General features: G+C 38.8%; 1 protein-coding gene across 1 annotated transcript; it reads left to right on the top strand.

Annotated features, from left to right (window-relative positions):
* Nucleotides 1–1,087: 1,087 nt before the first annotated feature.
* slc26a11 (solute carrier family 26 member 11) lies at nt 1,088–10,945 on the top strand (the record flags this gene model as incomplete). Its single annotated transcript, XM_079238243.1, has 13 exons — nt 1,088–1,174; nt 1,639–1,831; nt 2,223–2,308; nt 3,192–3,408; nt 3,501–3,679; nt 3,791–3,863; nt 4,172–4,283; nt 6,298–6,353; nt 6,936–7,076; nt 7,168–7,295; nt 10,347–10,446; nt 10,534–10,667; nt 10,818–10,945. The coding sequence occupies 13 exons, from the start codon at nt 1,088–1,090 to the stop codon at nt 10,923–10,925; spliced, it is 1,614 nt and encodes a 537-aa protein (XP_079094369.1). The 3' UTR covers nt 10,926–10,945.
* Between the last annotated feature and the right edge of the window lie 6,541 nt (nt 10,946–17,486).

The following is a 17,486-nucleotide window of genomic DNA, read 5'->3' on the forward strand; positions in this document are numbered from 1 at the left end:
AGCTTCGGAACTTCTTCCGGAAACAATTTACGCCCCGCCCACATTCAGTCACATGACAGAGGTCACATGAAGGCAGAAAAAAGGAACCTGTCTCGCGCCTGATGAGCGAGAAGTGTTTTCAACAGCAGTGGTCGTGGACCAGCAAAATCACAGCTGCACTAACACAGGATGTCTAAGAGGTAAACATCACACTATTCTATTCTATTCTATTCTATTCTATTCTATTCTATTCTATCCTATCCTATCCTATCCTATTCTATTCTATTCTATTCTATTCTATTCTATTCTATTCCTAAATTCAGTTGTCGTTTCTTCACCTTTTTATTCTGTTGTCATGTTGTGTTCTGGTCAGACTGCTTTAGTCCAAATCTAAGTCTTTGTGGATGTTATGAGATGATTATGGGATGGACAACACACATCATTAGATATGAGGGCAGATCAATACAAAGGGAGAACAAGCTGCTCTTAGCTCTTTCAACTTTGGAAAACTAGTGAGATTGTTTGCTTATCAGGGAGTTTTATGTTTTACAGGTGAGTGTAGTGGTGATAGAGGTGCATGTAAAACACCAACCTGTCATGTGATCTTCGTATGACTATCAAGAGCCACACACCTGAAGATACTGGAGTAAACTGTGACACCAGGCTGCTTGATGGAAACTTCTTTTTTTTCTGTCACACATAGGTCTTATTATTTATTTGAAGATATAGAGTCCAACCAGTTTGATGGAATTCATACATGCGACCTAACATGTGTATGCACATAGTGCATCTCAGCTGTTTTCCCCTGAATGCTGAGCATCTCAGCAGGAAAAGCCAAAGAAGCCAAACAGGATTGGAAAGCTGATGAGATTTAAAACAGAATAAAACTTAATCATGTAAGTGCTCTTTATTTTGTGGTCACAGTTTTCATGCCTACATTTTTGGATGCGATGCAGCATTTAAAGTCACTCTTTATCTTTAGTCAGGTGGGATGGATCTTTCTCGGGTGAGGAGAAATTTGGCCCGGGGCTGCTGTTCTTACAGCACCTTCAAAACCTGGCTGCCCATCCTCTCCTGGTTGCCCCAGTACAAGCTGAAGTACCTGCAGATGGACCTGCTTGCTGGCCTCACCGTTGGCATGACAACAGTACCCCAGGCGCTGGCTTATGCTGAAGTAGCGGGTCTTCCTGTGCAGGTGAAATATAACTGAGACATTGTTCTTGTGATTTAGTGTAAGACTGACATGCTTTTTCATTTGTTATTAACACAATATTAACATGTAACTCTATGAATGGAAACTGCTAATATTAGTTGGTTTTAGCCTCTTGAATGTGACAAATTGTGCTTCTTTCTCTTCGTTCTGCATTGAGTGCTGTGTTTGGGACATTTTTTATTTTTCTAGCATTTTATTGGCATCATAAATGAAAAAACTATTCCTTTGTGAAGTGGATGTATCAAAAAAGATGTATTAAAATAGAACTGAATTAAAATGAAAGGAATCTCAAACTCTCATAAGAATGAGTATAAAATGGTTCAGTAAATCTCAAATATTCAGGTAAAGACAGCACATTTTGTGTATAGATATTTTCAGGTTGAATGAAATGAGTGTTAAATTGCAAGTCTTTTCAGTCATAAATCTGAAAATGTTTCTTTCCTCAGTATGGACTCTATTCTGCCTTTATGGGGGGGTTCATCTACACACTCTTGGGAACCTCTAAAGATGTAACACTGGGTCCCACTGCCATTATGTCCCTCCTGTGTTTCTCAGTGGTCGGGGGTCAGCCCCACCGAGCGGTGCTGCTCAGCCTCCTCTGTGGACTCATCCAGGCTGTGATGGCACTACTTAGATTAGGTGAGACAAGCTGATCCTGAGGTCACGTTGAAATCTTGTGACTCCACTTTTCTGGTTTTCTAAACTTAATTAAAACTTGTGGAAGAAACAGAAACGAGACTTCGTTTCCAACAAGATGCCTTTTGTCGACCTGTTAGTGATGATGATTATCAGTCTATAAGATTTACAGGAAACAATTTATATGTTTGAACAGATAAAGAGCATTCATTTAAAAAGTTTTGCAACTTTAAGAAAAGTGAGTTGGGGACTGTAAGAGCTCCTCCGCTACATTTATAAACATTTACTGCCTTAGTTCACTCAGTGTGTGTGAAATCTGTCTCAGCTATGGTTATACTTTTGGTTTGATGTCGTGCTTCTGCACATCATTTATTGCTTTCATTGTCTTCTGCAGGATTTCTGCTGGACTTCATCTCTTATCCTGTAATAAAAGGCTTCACCTGTGCTGCTGCGATAACCATCGGCTTTGGCCAGGTCAAAGTAAGCTTATATTTACACATTATCACAATTTCTGAAAGTGTCCCCTTCACTAACACTCCCCAACTATACCAACAGACCTTGTGGTTGCAGAGATAAAAATAATCACTTTGAAAAATCAGTTTTGGTCTCACGTAGTATTGATCAGTTATATAGTGGTCCCTGATGGAGTGAGTATACTCTCACTTTTTTGCTGTTTTTTTTTAAAACAGAAAAAAAGTAGTTGAGAAAAACATTGTTTCAGAAAATTGACATGTAAGATGACTCTATATAGTTAACCCCAAAAATCCATCAATATATTTCCTCATTGTCACATAATTTCTGCTCTTCGGTTTCATTGAAGAAGGTTATAAAATGACTAAACCAGTAGCTTACTGGCACACAGACTAGTGAGAGACAGGCTAATAGACATATATACATATATCTTTATTATGTCTAAAGTTAACGCAGCTGATGGCTAACTGCACCAGTGTAGCACAGGTAACCTTAGCTCAGCTGCTGGAACGTGTAGGTACCGTATGTGTGTAGGGATGTTTGTAATTGTAAAAGCAGCATTGAAGGGGGTTTAGAAGTGGGTATAGTCAATGCTGACTGAAAAAGAAGTAGCTATACTCCATATACTCGTGTATACCCTGGACTACACCACTGGTATTGATGTATTGTTAAAGAATAATTGGTGATAAAAAACTGTTTGCATCTTTAATTGTTGTTAAGCGTGAAGGTCTTCGTGATTTTTATATGAAGTTTTTCTGTCAGGCTAAAAAATAAAACCTCACATATGATAAAAAAGGGAAAGTGATCTGGACTTAGCAGCTACTCTTAACCCCTCTAGTGTACCCTTTATTTTGACTGTTTCAGTGGTTTTTCTCAATGTTCTTGTTTGTAGAATATTCTGGGAGTCCAGGGTGTACCCCAACAGTTCTTCCTGGAGGTTTACTACACCTTCCACAAGATCCCAGAGGCCAAAGTTGGTGATGTGGTCATGGGCCTGCTTTGTCTCTCTCTGCTGATGATGCTGATGCTGATGAAGTCAAGTCTGGGCTCTGACTTTGCGCCGACCTACACAAGAGTAGCCAGGAAACTAGTGTGGGCTGTTGCTACCAGTCAGTATCAGTCTCAGTTTCATAACCCCCGGTGCATTGTGTTGTTCTTTAAAAACAATACATGTCTTTTGTTTCCTCTCACTCTTGGGTAGTGCGTAATGCCCTGGTGGTCATAGCTGCATCCCTTGTAGCATATTCCTGGGAAGCCTACGGTCATCATGTGTTCACAATCACCGGGCACACCTCTCAGGGGTTGCCACCTTTCAGACCCCCACCCATCTCAGACACCACAGCCAACGGCACTGTGGTCCCCTTTGGAGAGATCGTAGAGGTAAGGAGCAAAAGGAGCAGCAGGAATATACTTGAACTGCAGCTTTCACTTCCTCAAATCTTCCCAGAAAGAGAGCCTGAGCAGGCTGACTTCCTCCTGTGTTCTGTGTAGGGTTTTGGAGGAGGACTCGCCGTGATCCCCTTCATGGGTCTACTGGAGAGCATCGCCATTGCAAAAGCTTTTGGTAACTTTCACGTTAAAGATGCCACTATACTAGAACTAGTTTGACTGTCAGCTTCTACCCCACATTAGCTGTCAGACTGGTTTAGCTGCATTTTGTAGAGGCTATTTACCAAGCCTGCGATGGACTGGCGAGCTGTCCAGGGTGTACCCTGCCTGTTGCCCAAAGCCGGCTGGGATAGGCTCCAGCTTCCCCGCGACCCTGAATTGGAATAAGCGGTTCAGAAAATGAATGAATGAATGAATTTACCAAGCAAGCACAGTGTGTGTCAAACAGCTGATGGTTGATTTTAACACCCTGTTTCTCTTTAGCCAGTCAGAACGACTACAGGATTAATGCCAACCAGGAACTGCTGGCAATTGGCGTAACAAACATCATGGGCTCCTTTGTCTCAGCGTACCCTGTCACTGGGAGCTTTGGGAGGTTTGTGTGTTTGTTATTTAAACATGAAAACAAGTCAAAGAGAGTTTAAATGAGAAATATTCATTATCAGCGGATAAATGGAGATTTGGTGTGTGGGGAGGGTGGGAGATGGCTGTAATCAGGGGAGGTTTTATGCACAGTAACTCAATTTACAGACAGTTTGGTACGATAACAGTGTGATAAACTGACCTCTACTTGTGAATAACTCAGATGTCCAAGTGGGAATGAATGCAGCATGTATAATGTTCTTAATGTGTTGTTCTAGATGATGTTCTGCATCAGCACTGGTGGGGTTTTTTTATAGTCATGCAGGATTCATATAACTTTATCTCACAAACTGCCTACATGAGTGCTGATTTTTGTCTGTCCAAACTGTTTACATTTTATGAAAAGGAAGAAAAAGTCCTAAAACTACCAGATATGATGACTTTGTAAAGGTAAACAGCCAAGAATGCTGAAGAAACACAGATAAAACTTGTGATTTGGGTCAAAGTTTTTCTCTTTATCGGGGAAGTGCAATTCTGTGCAGCAGTGACTAGAGTGCAAAATAGGATGAGGGGTGTGTACGGTGGCTGGGAAGTGCAAAACAAATTGAAATTTCAAAAAACACATTTCAAAGTTTGAAAACAAAATTACATTTTGATAACCAATTCACAATTTAAAAAACAAATTTCAATCTCAAAAACAAAGTTTAAATTTTAAAAAACAAATTTAAATATAAAAAATAAATTCACTTTTTGGGAAGCAAACATACATTCTAGAAAAAATAAATAAAATTAAGAAAACAAATTCCTATTTGAGGAAACAAATTTATATTTCAGAAACACCTGTAAAATAGCCGAGACAATCTACAATTGGCAGAACACTCTTACAAAACCCGAAACAAATGAACAAAAGGCAGCTTTACACGGAAAGGGGGGAACTTAAACACCGGAAGTGGCACAGTGGTGACATCACCTTGTAGTCCAGACAAAAGTTTTGTAGTCTGTTCACATGGGCGAAGTAAGTAGTAAGGCTCTGGTGCAGAAGCTTGTGGCTTCAATTACAGCTTGTCCATTTTTACAAATCATGTCAGATCATGGTGCTTCTTCTTCTGTCATATGTAAGTCGCTTCGGATAAAACCGTCAGCTAAATGACTTTTATGATGTTTCTGATTTGAGTTTCTGATTTGTGAAACCTTTATTCTATTTGTGATATTTTCTTCCAGGTTTGAAGAGTAAGTTAAGTGGTGTAGTTTTTTGTCAGGACCTAGTCCAATTTGGTCCAAATACCATAAACATCATGAAATGAGCCTAATTTGCATTTTCACGATACAAATTAGGGTCATTTTATGATGTTTTGGCATAAAGGTGTACTTTGTCCTAATTTGGCTCCACAAAATTGACAAAAAATTTTACTCTATTCTACAATCATTTAGTTGATGCTTTTATCCAAAGCGACTTACATAGGACAGTAAAAAAGTGAAGGCCTGTGGTACAGACGACTATGGGTTCAATTCCTGCTTGTTCACTTTTTTTAAATCATGTCAGTTGTCCCTTCTTTTCTTACTGTCAAACAACCAGTCACACACTCCTAAGGATTAGCAAGTTAACCTAGCATGCATGTCATGGATGGTGGGAGGAAGCCAGACTACCCTGGGAAAACATGAAACTCCACACAGAAAGATCACTTGAATCTACCCTCAACCTGAGGATCAAACCAGCAACCTTCTTGCTGCGAGGCTAACCACTACGCCACCGTGAAGCTGCTATAAATAATTGTTGATTAAAAAAACATCATTAGCTGTTGGCGTTTTTACAAGCTTTGCTTTACTTTTTACAGTAGATGACCACTTAAGCTGTAATAATTGGTTATTTTTCCAGAAGTTTTTTCCCCCTTATTTATTTTATAGGTCTCATTTAAATGTGCTACCCTTTTCCCACTCTGTACCCCTGCATGCCCACCACATCCCATCAAAAACGTTTTCTTCACCTTACCTCTCATTCAGAGGATCATGTTTTGTCTTCACTGCAGGACAGCTGTGAACTCTCAGACTGGAGTTTGCACCCCGGCTGGAGGGATCATCACCAGTAAGTTCCCCCACTTTAACAGAATCTCTTCTGCCCTCTTGTGGAAGTCAGTGTTATGGCAGCATAGTATCTCCACTTCTGCTGTCTGTTGTATCCCTTTAGAGATAAAGAAAAAAAAAAGTGCAGTCATAAAGGTCAGGGTTTAAAGAGATATAAAGAACAGGCTTTACTTAAGCAGGTAGGAAGAAACAAGTCAGGAAGACAAAAAGACATTCATTTTTAATGCAATTCAGCTTTATTTGTATAGTTTCACTTCACTACAATGTCTTCTCAGGGCACTTTACAGACACATATGTTCAAGCCAATTCATTATAAGTAGCCTAGTTAAGGTAAACCAACAGGCTTTAAATCTTGACTTTGATCCAATCCTGAAGACACTTCTTTTACTTGTATAATTAATATTTTTCTCATGATTGTCAATGTCCTAACAGTAAAAAATACATAAGCACTTTAGTGAAAGACACATCAAGTTAATCCTAAAAGCAAAACGTAAGTCTTTAAATTCTGTCACAAATGTGTTATTTGAGTCTTTTGTCTGCTGAGTCTTTAACAGTTTTCTACTTTCTCTGCACACGTTTGCAGGTGTGATTGTGTTGCTGTCTCTTGCATTCCTCATGCCAGCTTTCTACTACATCCCAAAAGCTTCACTAGCTGCTGTTATCATCTGTGCTGTGGCTCCCATGGCGGATTACCATGTGGTGGTAAAGATGTGGAAGATATACAGTAGGTGTAAAATAGGTGTGTTTTTTATGGCAATGTATCTGACATTTATTTGTTTGCTTATGGAAGTCGGATGTGGATGTGTCCTCCACAGAGCTGGACCTGCTGCCTTTTACTGTGACCTTCCTAATGAGTTTCTGGGAGGTGCAGTATGGCATCATAGGAGGTGTAGCTGTATCTGGAGTGCTGCTGCTGCACAGAACGGCCAGACCCCAGATGGAGGTACAAGAGCACTTTTTACCAGACTGTGAAATCAACTGTGTGATAGTCACACATGATGGACAATTGACACTTTAAACCCTTTTCTTACTTGATGTCCAATATCAATTTATTGATCCCATAAAATCCTGTCTGCTTTTCTCAAAACAGCACTTTTGTCTAAAGAGTTGCAAATAAGAACCAGGACAGAAAAACACATTTAGGAAACCAACACACCAACTGATTGACACCCTTGCTCTGATATAATGGTCTTTTGGGTAAATGCTTGTAGCAGTATCAGATGTTAAGGTTGTTTTAGTGTCAAAATGTGATTATTTTTGGGTAAAATTTGCAAAAGAGCTGCTTGAAAAATCCTGTATCCTCTGTGGTCTTTTTGGTGGGACAATGATGTCTAACTCTCATGAAGATTTTGTAAGTCATGAAGACTTACAAAATCTGATCTTCTATTAACAGAACTTGTAAGGTTGACCACCTTCCCAACACTGGACCGTAAATGATGCTGTGCAGATAAAAACTATATTGTCCTGGTGTAGTTGGTTGACTTTGTTCATATTGTAATGCTTAACATCTGATGAACTAATTAGATGTCAAGCAAGCTTGATTTCCTGTAATTTGTGTTCGTGTGATGCTACAGATTAAGGAAAAGGGCTGTTTGAAACGCTGTTTGATGTCAGGAAAACACAGAAACACAGACAAAAGGTTGGACTGCATGCTGAGAAAATGATATGTAATATTACAGTATTTTAAATCCTAGTTGTTCTTGCACAATGTTTCTGAGACACCGACAGGCCTTAACAAGATCTATATCACCCCTTATCTAATTTCTTTTTATTTAAGTTAGTTTCATCTAGGGCTCAACACGTCAGCATATGAATTATTAACCATAAAATCACTCTGAGACCACAGAACTATGCCAAGCAGCTAATTTCCACCCTATGTTACAGTCCTACATTCATTTTATATTGATCCACTATTAGATTGCGAGATACACCGATCATGAATCCAGTGTCTTGGATTCAAATATTTTGATGTTTGTAGCATGTCTTTATCTTAAATTGTTCTTTTGCAGTGAGGAAAATTCTAAAGATTTTTCCTGTTCTGGATCTTAGCATCCAGAAATTTCCTGGGATCTTGATCTTTGTTTGACATCTTTTAAAACCTGTTGGAAACTTCTCCTGTATTTTTTGGCCAAACACTGACTATTTGTCATCCAGATAAATGCACATATACTGAGAATGGCTCCATCTTGCAATGATACAGAAGCCTTAAAAAAAACTGGGTTCAGATTGAGTCTAATTACTCCCTAAATTTAATGGCATCTTAAAGACCCATTTGCGGAAAAAAAAAAAAATCATGAAAATTTGTCCTGTGTTTTCTGTGTTAAGTTGCTAACAGACAGACATACAGATAACAAGACAGATAAACAACTGCAAAAACATAAACTTCGCCACCGTAGAGGTAATTAACACTGTTGATTATTTTATTGTGCAGTTGCCTCTCTGACCACCACCCAACATGCCCACACACTCATACACCAGCGTTGCCAACACTGCATGAAAGGGGGGTGGAGTGTCCTGCCCAATGACACGACTGCAGGATTCAATCCACCAACCTTCCCATCGCTGGATAACCCGCTCTACCAACAAACATTCACACACAAATTTATACACCAGTGACTCAGGTGGCCCAGTGCTGACTCTTACAGAGTCGAGACAGTGTGGAGGGTTTGCAATGACAGTGGTTGACCCAACCAGAGCAGCGTTTTCTGTCTGTTCATCTGATTGTTGGAAATTTTTTCCTTCTGTGTTTAGAAAGAATGAAGGATCCTGCTGACTTCTTACCTTTTAATGAACAAAATCTAAAATTCTCATTCTTCTTTTTCATAAATATTTGACTTTATTACAATTATATTTAAGATTAGATTTAAATGAACTATTGTAACTCTCACTGTGTGAAGAGAAAATTGTTGTTAAAAGCTGTTTAGGGATTGTAAAGCAAAAGTTTCTGCATTGTCATTATATAAGAGTACTTTTAAAAGAAAAGGATGTTTTGTGTGTGAGAAGAATAATTCCTCTAAACCCTGGTTGGCTCTGTCTGGAAAAATGACTGCAGGTGCTGATGAAGAAAAGCTGAGTTTAGATTTATCCAGCTGTGTGGGTTTCAGATGTTGTTCTGGGAATGTTCTCAAGCAGGTCCTATTATGATCGACAAGGTGTCAGCTAAACATCAGAAATTATTTTTAAAATGTTAATGATTAATCTTGAACTTAGTCGTAAATGTTTTAAAGCCCCGCTACTGAACTTTGATAGATTTTCACACTTGATTGCCCCCTAATGATGGCTAATTCAGAATGCATCCTATTTCTTCTCTGACCTCTTTCCAGCAAGTAAAAGTTAGTCTGATGTTGACTCTTTTCTTATCTGTTTCTCTGTCCATTTTAGTCTTTCTTTCATCTTTTCCTCTTGCGTGCCTTTGCTGACTCAGCCATGCATTTAAACTGGCCGTTGTGTTGATATCCATTTGTCGGCATGTGATGCGTTGTCAGCTGTGAGACATAGCTGTCACGTAAAGCTCCGGGCTAGTGTAGTTTCTTAGCCTCGGGACGCTGTGGGATAACGACAGCTCCAACAATGTACATAATAAATGTAACTACCCCATCAAAATGAGATTTCTTTTTAGGTTGGGACATATCTGTCAACATAACATCTGTATGAGTGTCAGAATGCAGGTTTTCCCAGCAGAAGGTTGCATCGTTACGAGATAAGATGTGGTATTCACTTTAGCTATCAGTGGGTTTTAATGTTGTGGCAGATTGCTGAATGTAATAGATGACAGATCATCCAATATGATTTCATGGTGAACTACAAGTCTTGAAGAACAAAATTCTGGCCTCAGCTTTTGAATGAAGTAAATTTCACAAGTATCTAATTAGCTCAATCAACTAAAAACTATTTCTACATTTAATTTCCATGACATTGACTGACATCTGACATATTCAGTCCTTTAAACAATAAAATAATGAACCACATTAATCAGGTGTGCCTGTGTGTGCAGATTTCTGACCATGGCGTGCTGGTGATGGAGCTGAAGAGCGGACTCAGTTTTCCTGCCACTGAATATCTCAGTCATGTTATACACACCCAGGCCCTGCAGGGTAAGGGTCTTTTTCCGGTTTTCTAACCATAAAGGGTGGGATCTTTCCTTTCTCTTCCTTGCTATTTAATAACCATTTCTCCCCCAGTGTCTCCTCCACGGTCAGTAGTGCTGGACTGCCATCATGTCAGCGTCATAGATTACACAGTGATCAGCGAGCTGAGGGACCTGCTGAGACAGTTTAAACTTCGAGGAGTCCAGCTGGTGTTTTCTACATTGCAGGTTTGCCCTCAGTTTTTACAACCTAATAATAATAATTTGTACTTCATTCATCCTTGTTGCTAAATTTAGCTTTGACACATCTTCAGATGGACTGGAGAACTAAGAATGTTTGTGTTTATTATTATTTGTCTTTTGCTTTTTCTCTTTCAGCCTTCTGTTCTTAAAGTTCTCCTTGCAGCTGATCTGCAGGGCCTTAGGTTTACCAACAGCGTGGAGGAAGCACTTCAGATGGAGTCAGAAAACCTCCTCAGTGACTAAGACAAAACCTGTCAAATCCCAATCCAGAGAAGCAACTGAGCAGTGGCCTCAGATTTGTTGGATTTTAATTCTGTTATGACTTTAAAAGCTGCCTGCAGTCAGTGACTTACTGGGAACGATAAAGTTCATCTGTGTACTACTAAAGTACCTATTCATACTGATGAATCTCCCAGTTTCAGCAGTAGAAAATACAAAGATGGATGGATTTACAGTATAAAGCACTACTTGACCAATGACCAGAGGCGATCTAATAGGACTAAAATTTGTATTGTATCCTAAAGCATTTCTGAGAGAATAATTGTTTACAATTTTGTTGAAAATGGTATTCTTTAGCTGATGACAGATCCCAAACCAAACTTTCAGTCATTGGTCTTTAAATCTCTTCTTGTGCTGCACATGCGGTCATTTTGTTGCTTCACCTTCTTTCCCTTCTTCATATTTTCCTCCTCGCACTTCTGAAAGGCAAACCCAAAGCCACCTGCTAATCCCCAACAAGTCCCCTCACACTAATTTTTACTTTCATTCTTAAACATTAAACACTTGACAACTGTAATTGTCAAGTAATTCTTGTGACAGGGACCAAATCTTTTTTCTACAATAAAATATGTAGTTAATGACCAGAACATAGTGAAGCCAACTGGCCACTCATACTAAGCTATTTATGAGAAGTTTTTATGGAAGATGATGTTTATCTTTTTGTTATGTCAGATGTTTGTAGTGATCATCACAACTTCATGAGGGATTTCTACTAAATAAAACATTGAAATTTTATAATATATACACGTGTGTGTGCATGAATTTTTCAGATGGTAAACTTATAATTGTCCTAAAATTCAGTGTTTTGCTCTTTTGAGCACTCCTGGCCTGCTGCAGTTTTGTAGCGTGGGTCTTACTGCAACATTACAATAAGACCCACACTCTGAAGAAAGTATGCATGTTTAGTAATACAAGGACTTTGCTGTAGTCACTAAACACCTTGCCATGCTAATTGATACAGCAGAACCCTAAAGTGATACAGACAGAAATTATTAGAAATGAAACATTTTGGTCTTTATTCTGAAATTAGCATCAGCTAGATTTGACATTTTTCTATACAGATCCAGTCTAACTTCATCTAATTTTTTATTATTAGATTATTGAAGACAAAGTTAAGAGGGCTAATTTTGAAAACCAAAATAAAATAAACTCCCTTTAAAATAAAAAGCCCAATATTGATTAAAGAAATGTAGTTCAGGAGGAAAACATATCCAACAAAGTTGCCAAAATCCAGAAAAATCAGAAATTAATACAAATGTTACCAGAAAAAGGACTGGTCAAATATGTGATCAAGCCTCAACTGGAAACTAGTGCATCACTTCAGTTGAAATCCTTTTCTGTCATCAACAGACATCCCTGGAAAACAAGGCTGCATTTACATTAGCTTAATCAAACGATTCAAGGAGGTGAGGATCGGGGTTTCCAGAGAAATCCTCTTTGCACAAAAGATTCTTGTCTCTGATATCAGGACTTTTAATCTAATCCAGGGGTGGGCATCTCTGGTCCTTGAGGACTACAGTCCAGCAAGTGTTAGGAGTTTCCCTGCTTCAACACACCTGACTCACATCGGACTTACGTAGCAGACTTGTGCTGAGCTGGACCTCATAATGCACAAGTCTGCTATATACCCACTGACTTAGGTGTTGTGTACTTTAAACACTCAGATGAGGGGCTAAAAGCCTTAAAATTAAACTAGGAAAGAAAATGAACCCCCAAATCTTAATCTGCAGCAACCTTTTACAACTGATACTTTCAAAGTATTTATGTAACTAGCAAGACATTACACAGTCTGATTAGCAAAAGATATCCCATAAAATTAGTAAATTATTAGAAAAAATGTGTCGTTTTTAGTCTTTGTTTTGGGAAGATTAATCCCAGTTTGACACAGACCAAAGGCAGCAGCAGTCTTGTGCAATTTGAGGTGAACAGTAATGAATTAACCATGAATGCTGTTTTAAATCAAACAATGCTTAAAGGGGAAATTGAATTCTCTTTATACCCAGTCTGATACAGTTCTGCGATATATCAATTAAACTTTGGAGCCTTGCTTTGGTAAATGTGGTCCATAGTTTGAGTGCAGCTGCTTCTCTCTTACTCCTCGTGGCAGCACTGCTCAGGTGACGCTTCGTTCCAGGAAGCTCCTTTTCCCTCTGATTTTGGGAGTTTATCTGGAGAAGCCGCCTTCATCCAGCTGGCCACAGCTCCTACTGCTTCCTGTCGGCTGAAGATGAGCGGGGCGAGCAAACCCCACACAGACATAGGCTGTGTTAAAGACCAGCAGAGGGAGGAACTTAACAGTTTATGACGTCATAAAAATGGGGATTTTAAAACAAGATGTTTAGATGCCTAACTTCAAAGTCCGCTAAAAACGAATTATTCCTGTTTTTTTTTTTGTTTTTTTTAATAGACGTTTTTTGTTTGTCACTTAAAATGCCACACGTGACATTCTTAGCTCTTTTAGAAAAGTAACTTTGACATGCAATAAATCCTTTAAGAACAGGATGAGCTCAGTTGTTTGAATGTGAAGCTGGGTTAAATTTCCTCATCAAAGTCCAGGTTTGAATCTTATGAGTGCATGCAAAAAAACTCCAGTTTTAAGTCACAAGAGAAATTTACTTGAAGGTTCTCCCAAACTGTGTCCAGATTCCCAACAGTGTTTCTGCTTTGGTTACTGAACTTTTTCTTTGTGCACCTCTTTACAGCAGCACAATACAATTATATTTTAACTGTCACAGGGTGCTGTAAAAATGAAGACTTTTCATAATGGAACAAAACACTGAGTCAATCATTTACACCTGAAAGGGAACCTGAAGTTAAGTGATACTTGGTATAACAATATAAACAATACATGTCATATAATAACATTACCATCAATCTATTACAGAAAAAGGAGAAAAATCAGCCACTTTGATTATTCAAATATGAACACTTGTCATTCTATTTATCTTATGAAACAGGTACACAAACACAAGAACAAAGATCTTGAAATGGATTTACAATCATTGAACAAAAACAACTTCTATGATTAGCAATCAGTATTAAAGTGTAACTATATATATATATATAATTATACATTACTGCAGACCATGTCTATCTCATGCTCCATCCTTCTTTCACTCGTGAACAAGACCCCAAGAAACTCCTCCACTTGAGGCAGGACCTATACATATATATATATATATATATATATATATATATATATATATATATATATATATATATATATATATATATATATATATATATATATATATATATATATATAAAAATATATATATATGTATATATACACATATATATATATATATATATATATATATATATATATATATATATATATATATATATATATACATATATACATATATATATGTATATATATATACATATATATATATATATACATATATATATATATATATATATATATATATATATATACCCACACGCATCCACACTTCCTCCTTAAACACACCCTATACACCCATTCTCTTACACACGCTCAAACTCACACTCTCCTACCCCCGTTCTTTAAACACACACACCCCCTCACACACACATCCCTGCTCCCTCTATAATCACCCATTCTTCCATACACGCATACCCCACTCTACACACACACACCTCCCATACATCCCTCTATCCACATTCACAGTCCTCATTGTACACCCACCCCATCACTTCCCTGTACCACCAACATAACCCCACATACGCACCCCCACCCATCTGCATACACCCCCCCTTCCTCCTATCCCAGCGGCCATCCACTTTCCTAAATTCTTTCACCCTGATCCCCCCACCCCCCCTCTACCCTAACATTCAGTCACCACTTCATCCATTGGCTCATGCACGCCCTCACCTTTCTTTCCCAACGTGTCCCCTGTGAGATACCCCCGGGGGAGCAGGGGATAGGAGGGCCCCGATCAGGGCCCCACAACTACCCCCCACCCCTGTCAATGCCCCCCCACCACTCCACACATGCAGCCGATCCAGCACCACCCAGGGCCAGCAGCAGTCCCACCCCCGCCAGGCCAGCCCAGACCCAGGCCCCCTGAACAGCACCACTCCCCTGCCCAAACTATATATATATATATATATATATATATATATATATATATATATATATATATATATATATATATTCATTACTGCAGACTCAGTCTATCTCATGTGTACAACAGGGTTTTTTTTAAAGCAGTCTTTTTGCACCAACTTTGTGTTTCCCAAGGAGTAATTTGAAAGTTGCATACCTCCAGATGCTGCGCAGTATTCAGACTTCAGTCCTAAAAAATGCTTGAACTGTATATTTAGGGGATGAAGTAAAAAACTGACACTCCGTAAAATTATCAGTAGCAACTGAACAGTGTCAGAAAGTGATTTTCTTCAGAAATAGAAAAAAAAATCCATTAAAGACCTCACATTAGCATGTTGTTCTTATATTACCATTTAATTAATGTTTTAATTTTAAATAAATTAATTTAAAATTTTCTGCCAATATTAAAAGAAATTAGGTATATTTGAAAAATTCTGTACAGTAAGTAACCTACTCTGAGCTATCTTGGAAATTTGATCCTATATTTCTGCAGTATCAAATTACAACTAAAAGCCTCTTTAAGACTGTTGGAGAAAGTTCTGTATCAATTGTAAAGCCAGTGTGTAGCTGTAGGATCAGAAGCCCTATTCTGGGGCCTGACATATCATGAGGGAGGGAACAGGTCAAACTACAGTAGGGACACACATTGTGATGGATCATAATGAGAAAACAGAGGGAAAGAGTGTGTGATGTTTACTTAACCTCTCTAAAGACACCTTTTTTCACTGGCTTTTAACACAGCTTGAGTTGTTGACTTTTTTTTATGCTTTATTTTATGTTGTTTTATTGTGTGTTACCGTTACTAGTAATTTAACTGCTTTTAAGTATTCATTCATTCATTTTCTGAACCGCGTAATCCAATTCAGGGTCGCGGGGAAGCTGTAGCCTATCCCAGCTGGCTTTGGAAAACAGGCAGGGTACACCCTATACAGCTCGCCAGTCCATCGCAGGGCCACACAGACACGAACAACCACTCATGCTCACACTCACTCCTCCTATGGGCAATTTAGAGTAACCAATTAACCTTTGGATGGTGGGAGAAAACTCCACACACAAACCTTGCCCCAGCCAAGGATTGAACCAGGGGACAGTGCTAACCACTATTCCACCGTGCATCCGCCAAGATAACCAGCAAATCCCAGAGGAGCTGAAAAGGAAGAGAAGAGGATGCAGGGCAGGAGCGAGGCAGAGAGAAAGATTAAACCATTTCTTTCAACCGTTCTGATGGCTAACATGATATCTCTATCTCAAAAGAGGTGCTTTTAAATATATTTTCCTTAGTATGATTTTTGGATTGCTTAAATCTATTAATTTAACTATTAATTTTAAATGAACAAAAAAAAAACAAAAAAACCATTAAAACAAAACAAAAAAGGCCAATGGATGTAACTGGTAATTGGCTCATTAGGAGAGGAATCTGATAGATGAAGACTCTAACTCTCTTTGTAGTTTTAAAATTTCTGAGAATCCCAACTAAGCCTGTAAGTTGAGAGAGATACTTTGTTGGTTAAATTTGTGTGCATATATTATGGAGTCTGTCAGGTCAAACCAACATGTTTCCAAAATAGCACAAAATAATAAGCAAGACACTTGTTGTGGAGATGTTTCTCAGAATTTTACCCACCAATATTATTTCTCCAACATTTCTTGAAGAAAGGGGGAGATGGGGTGCGTTGCCAGACACCTCAACACTGGAACAAAAAGTCAAACTCACATTTTTATCGAGCCAACTGGGATTTGTTGTCTTATGTTGCTGCCAATTGACACCTGCTGTTCATGTTCATGTTTCTCTTTTTGCTGCGTGTTGCTAAATCACATCTTCATTAATGATAACAGTTAAGGTTTATAACAATAACAACAATTTTGAAAGAAAAAACAAATGCATGGCTGTCATGATAATAGCACATTAACATTCATTCCTCACCCCCCTCCATTCATTAACAGAATGGAGGGGGGTGTTTCAGGCCAGGTACAAAAGCCATGTCTCCTATGTATGTTGGGGTCTCTGACCCGAGTTCATAGCTGCCCCTCCTGTGACCTTTGTCTCTGGTGGGGATGGAGCCTGCGCTGGTGCACCAGGTTGAGTGGTTCCTGCAAGAGATAGTTGGATTCAACTCAACGCATGCTTTTGGCTCTAAAACTAGTATCTATTCTATAGCAGATGCTTACATACACACTCATAGCCCAATAAGCACACATCAGGGGGCAACTTAGGGTTCAGTGTCTTGCCCAAGGACACTTTGGCACACAGCCATGTGGATTTGAACTCCCAACTTTCCAATTACAAGGAAATTGGAAATTCAAACTGTATGGGGACCAAACCTGCGACCTTTGCGTTGTTAACACCACGCTCTAACCGGCTAACCTGAGCTAACCAGTCACAGGGAGAGTTCAACCTTTGCCTCCAAGGGCCTGCACCTATGGTTGGGGCG

The sequence above is a fragment of the Telmatherina bonti genome, assembly GCF_933228915.1.
Source record: "Telmatherina bonti genome assembly, chromosome: 3".
Taxonomy (NCBI): Eukaryota; Metazoa; Chordata; class Actinopteri; order Atheriniformes; family Telmatherinidae; genus Telmatherina; species Telmatherina bonti.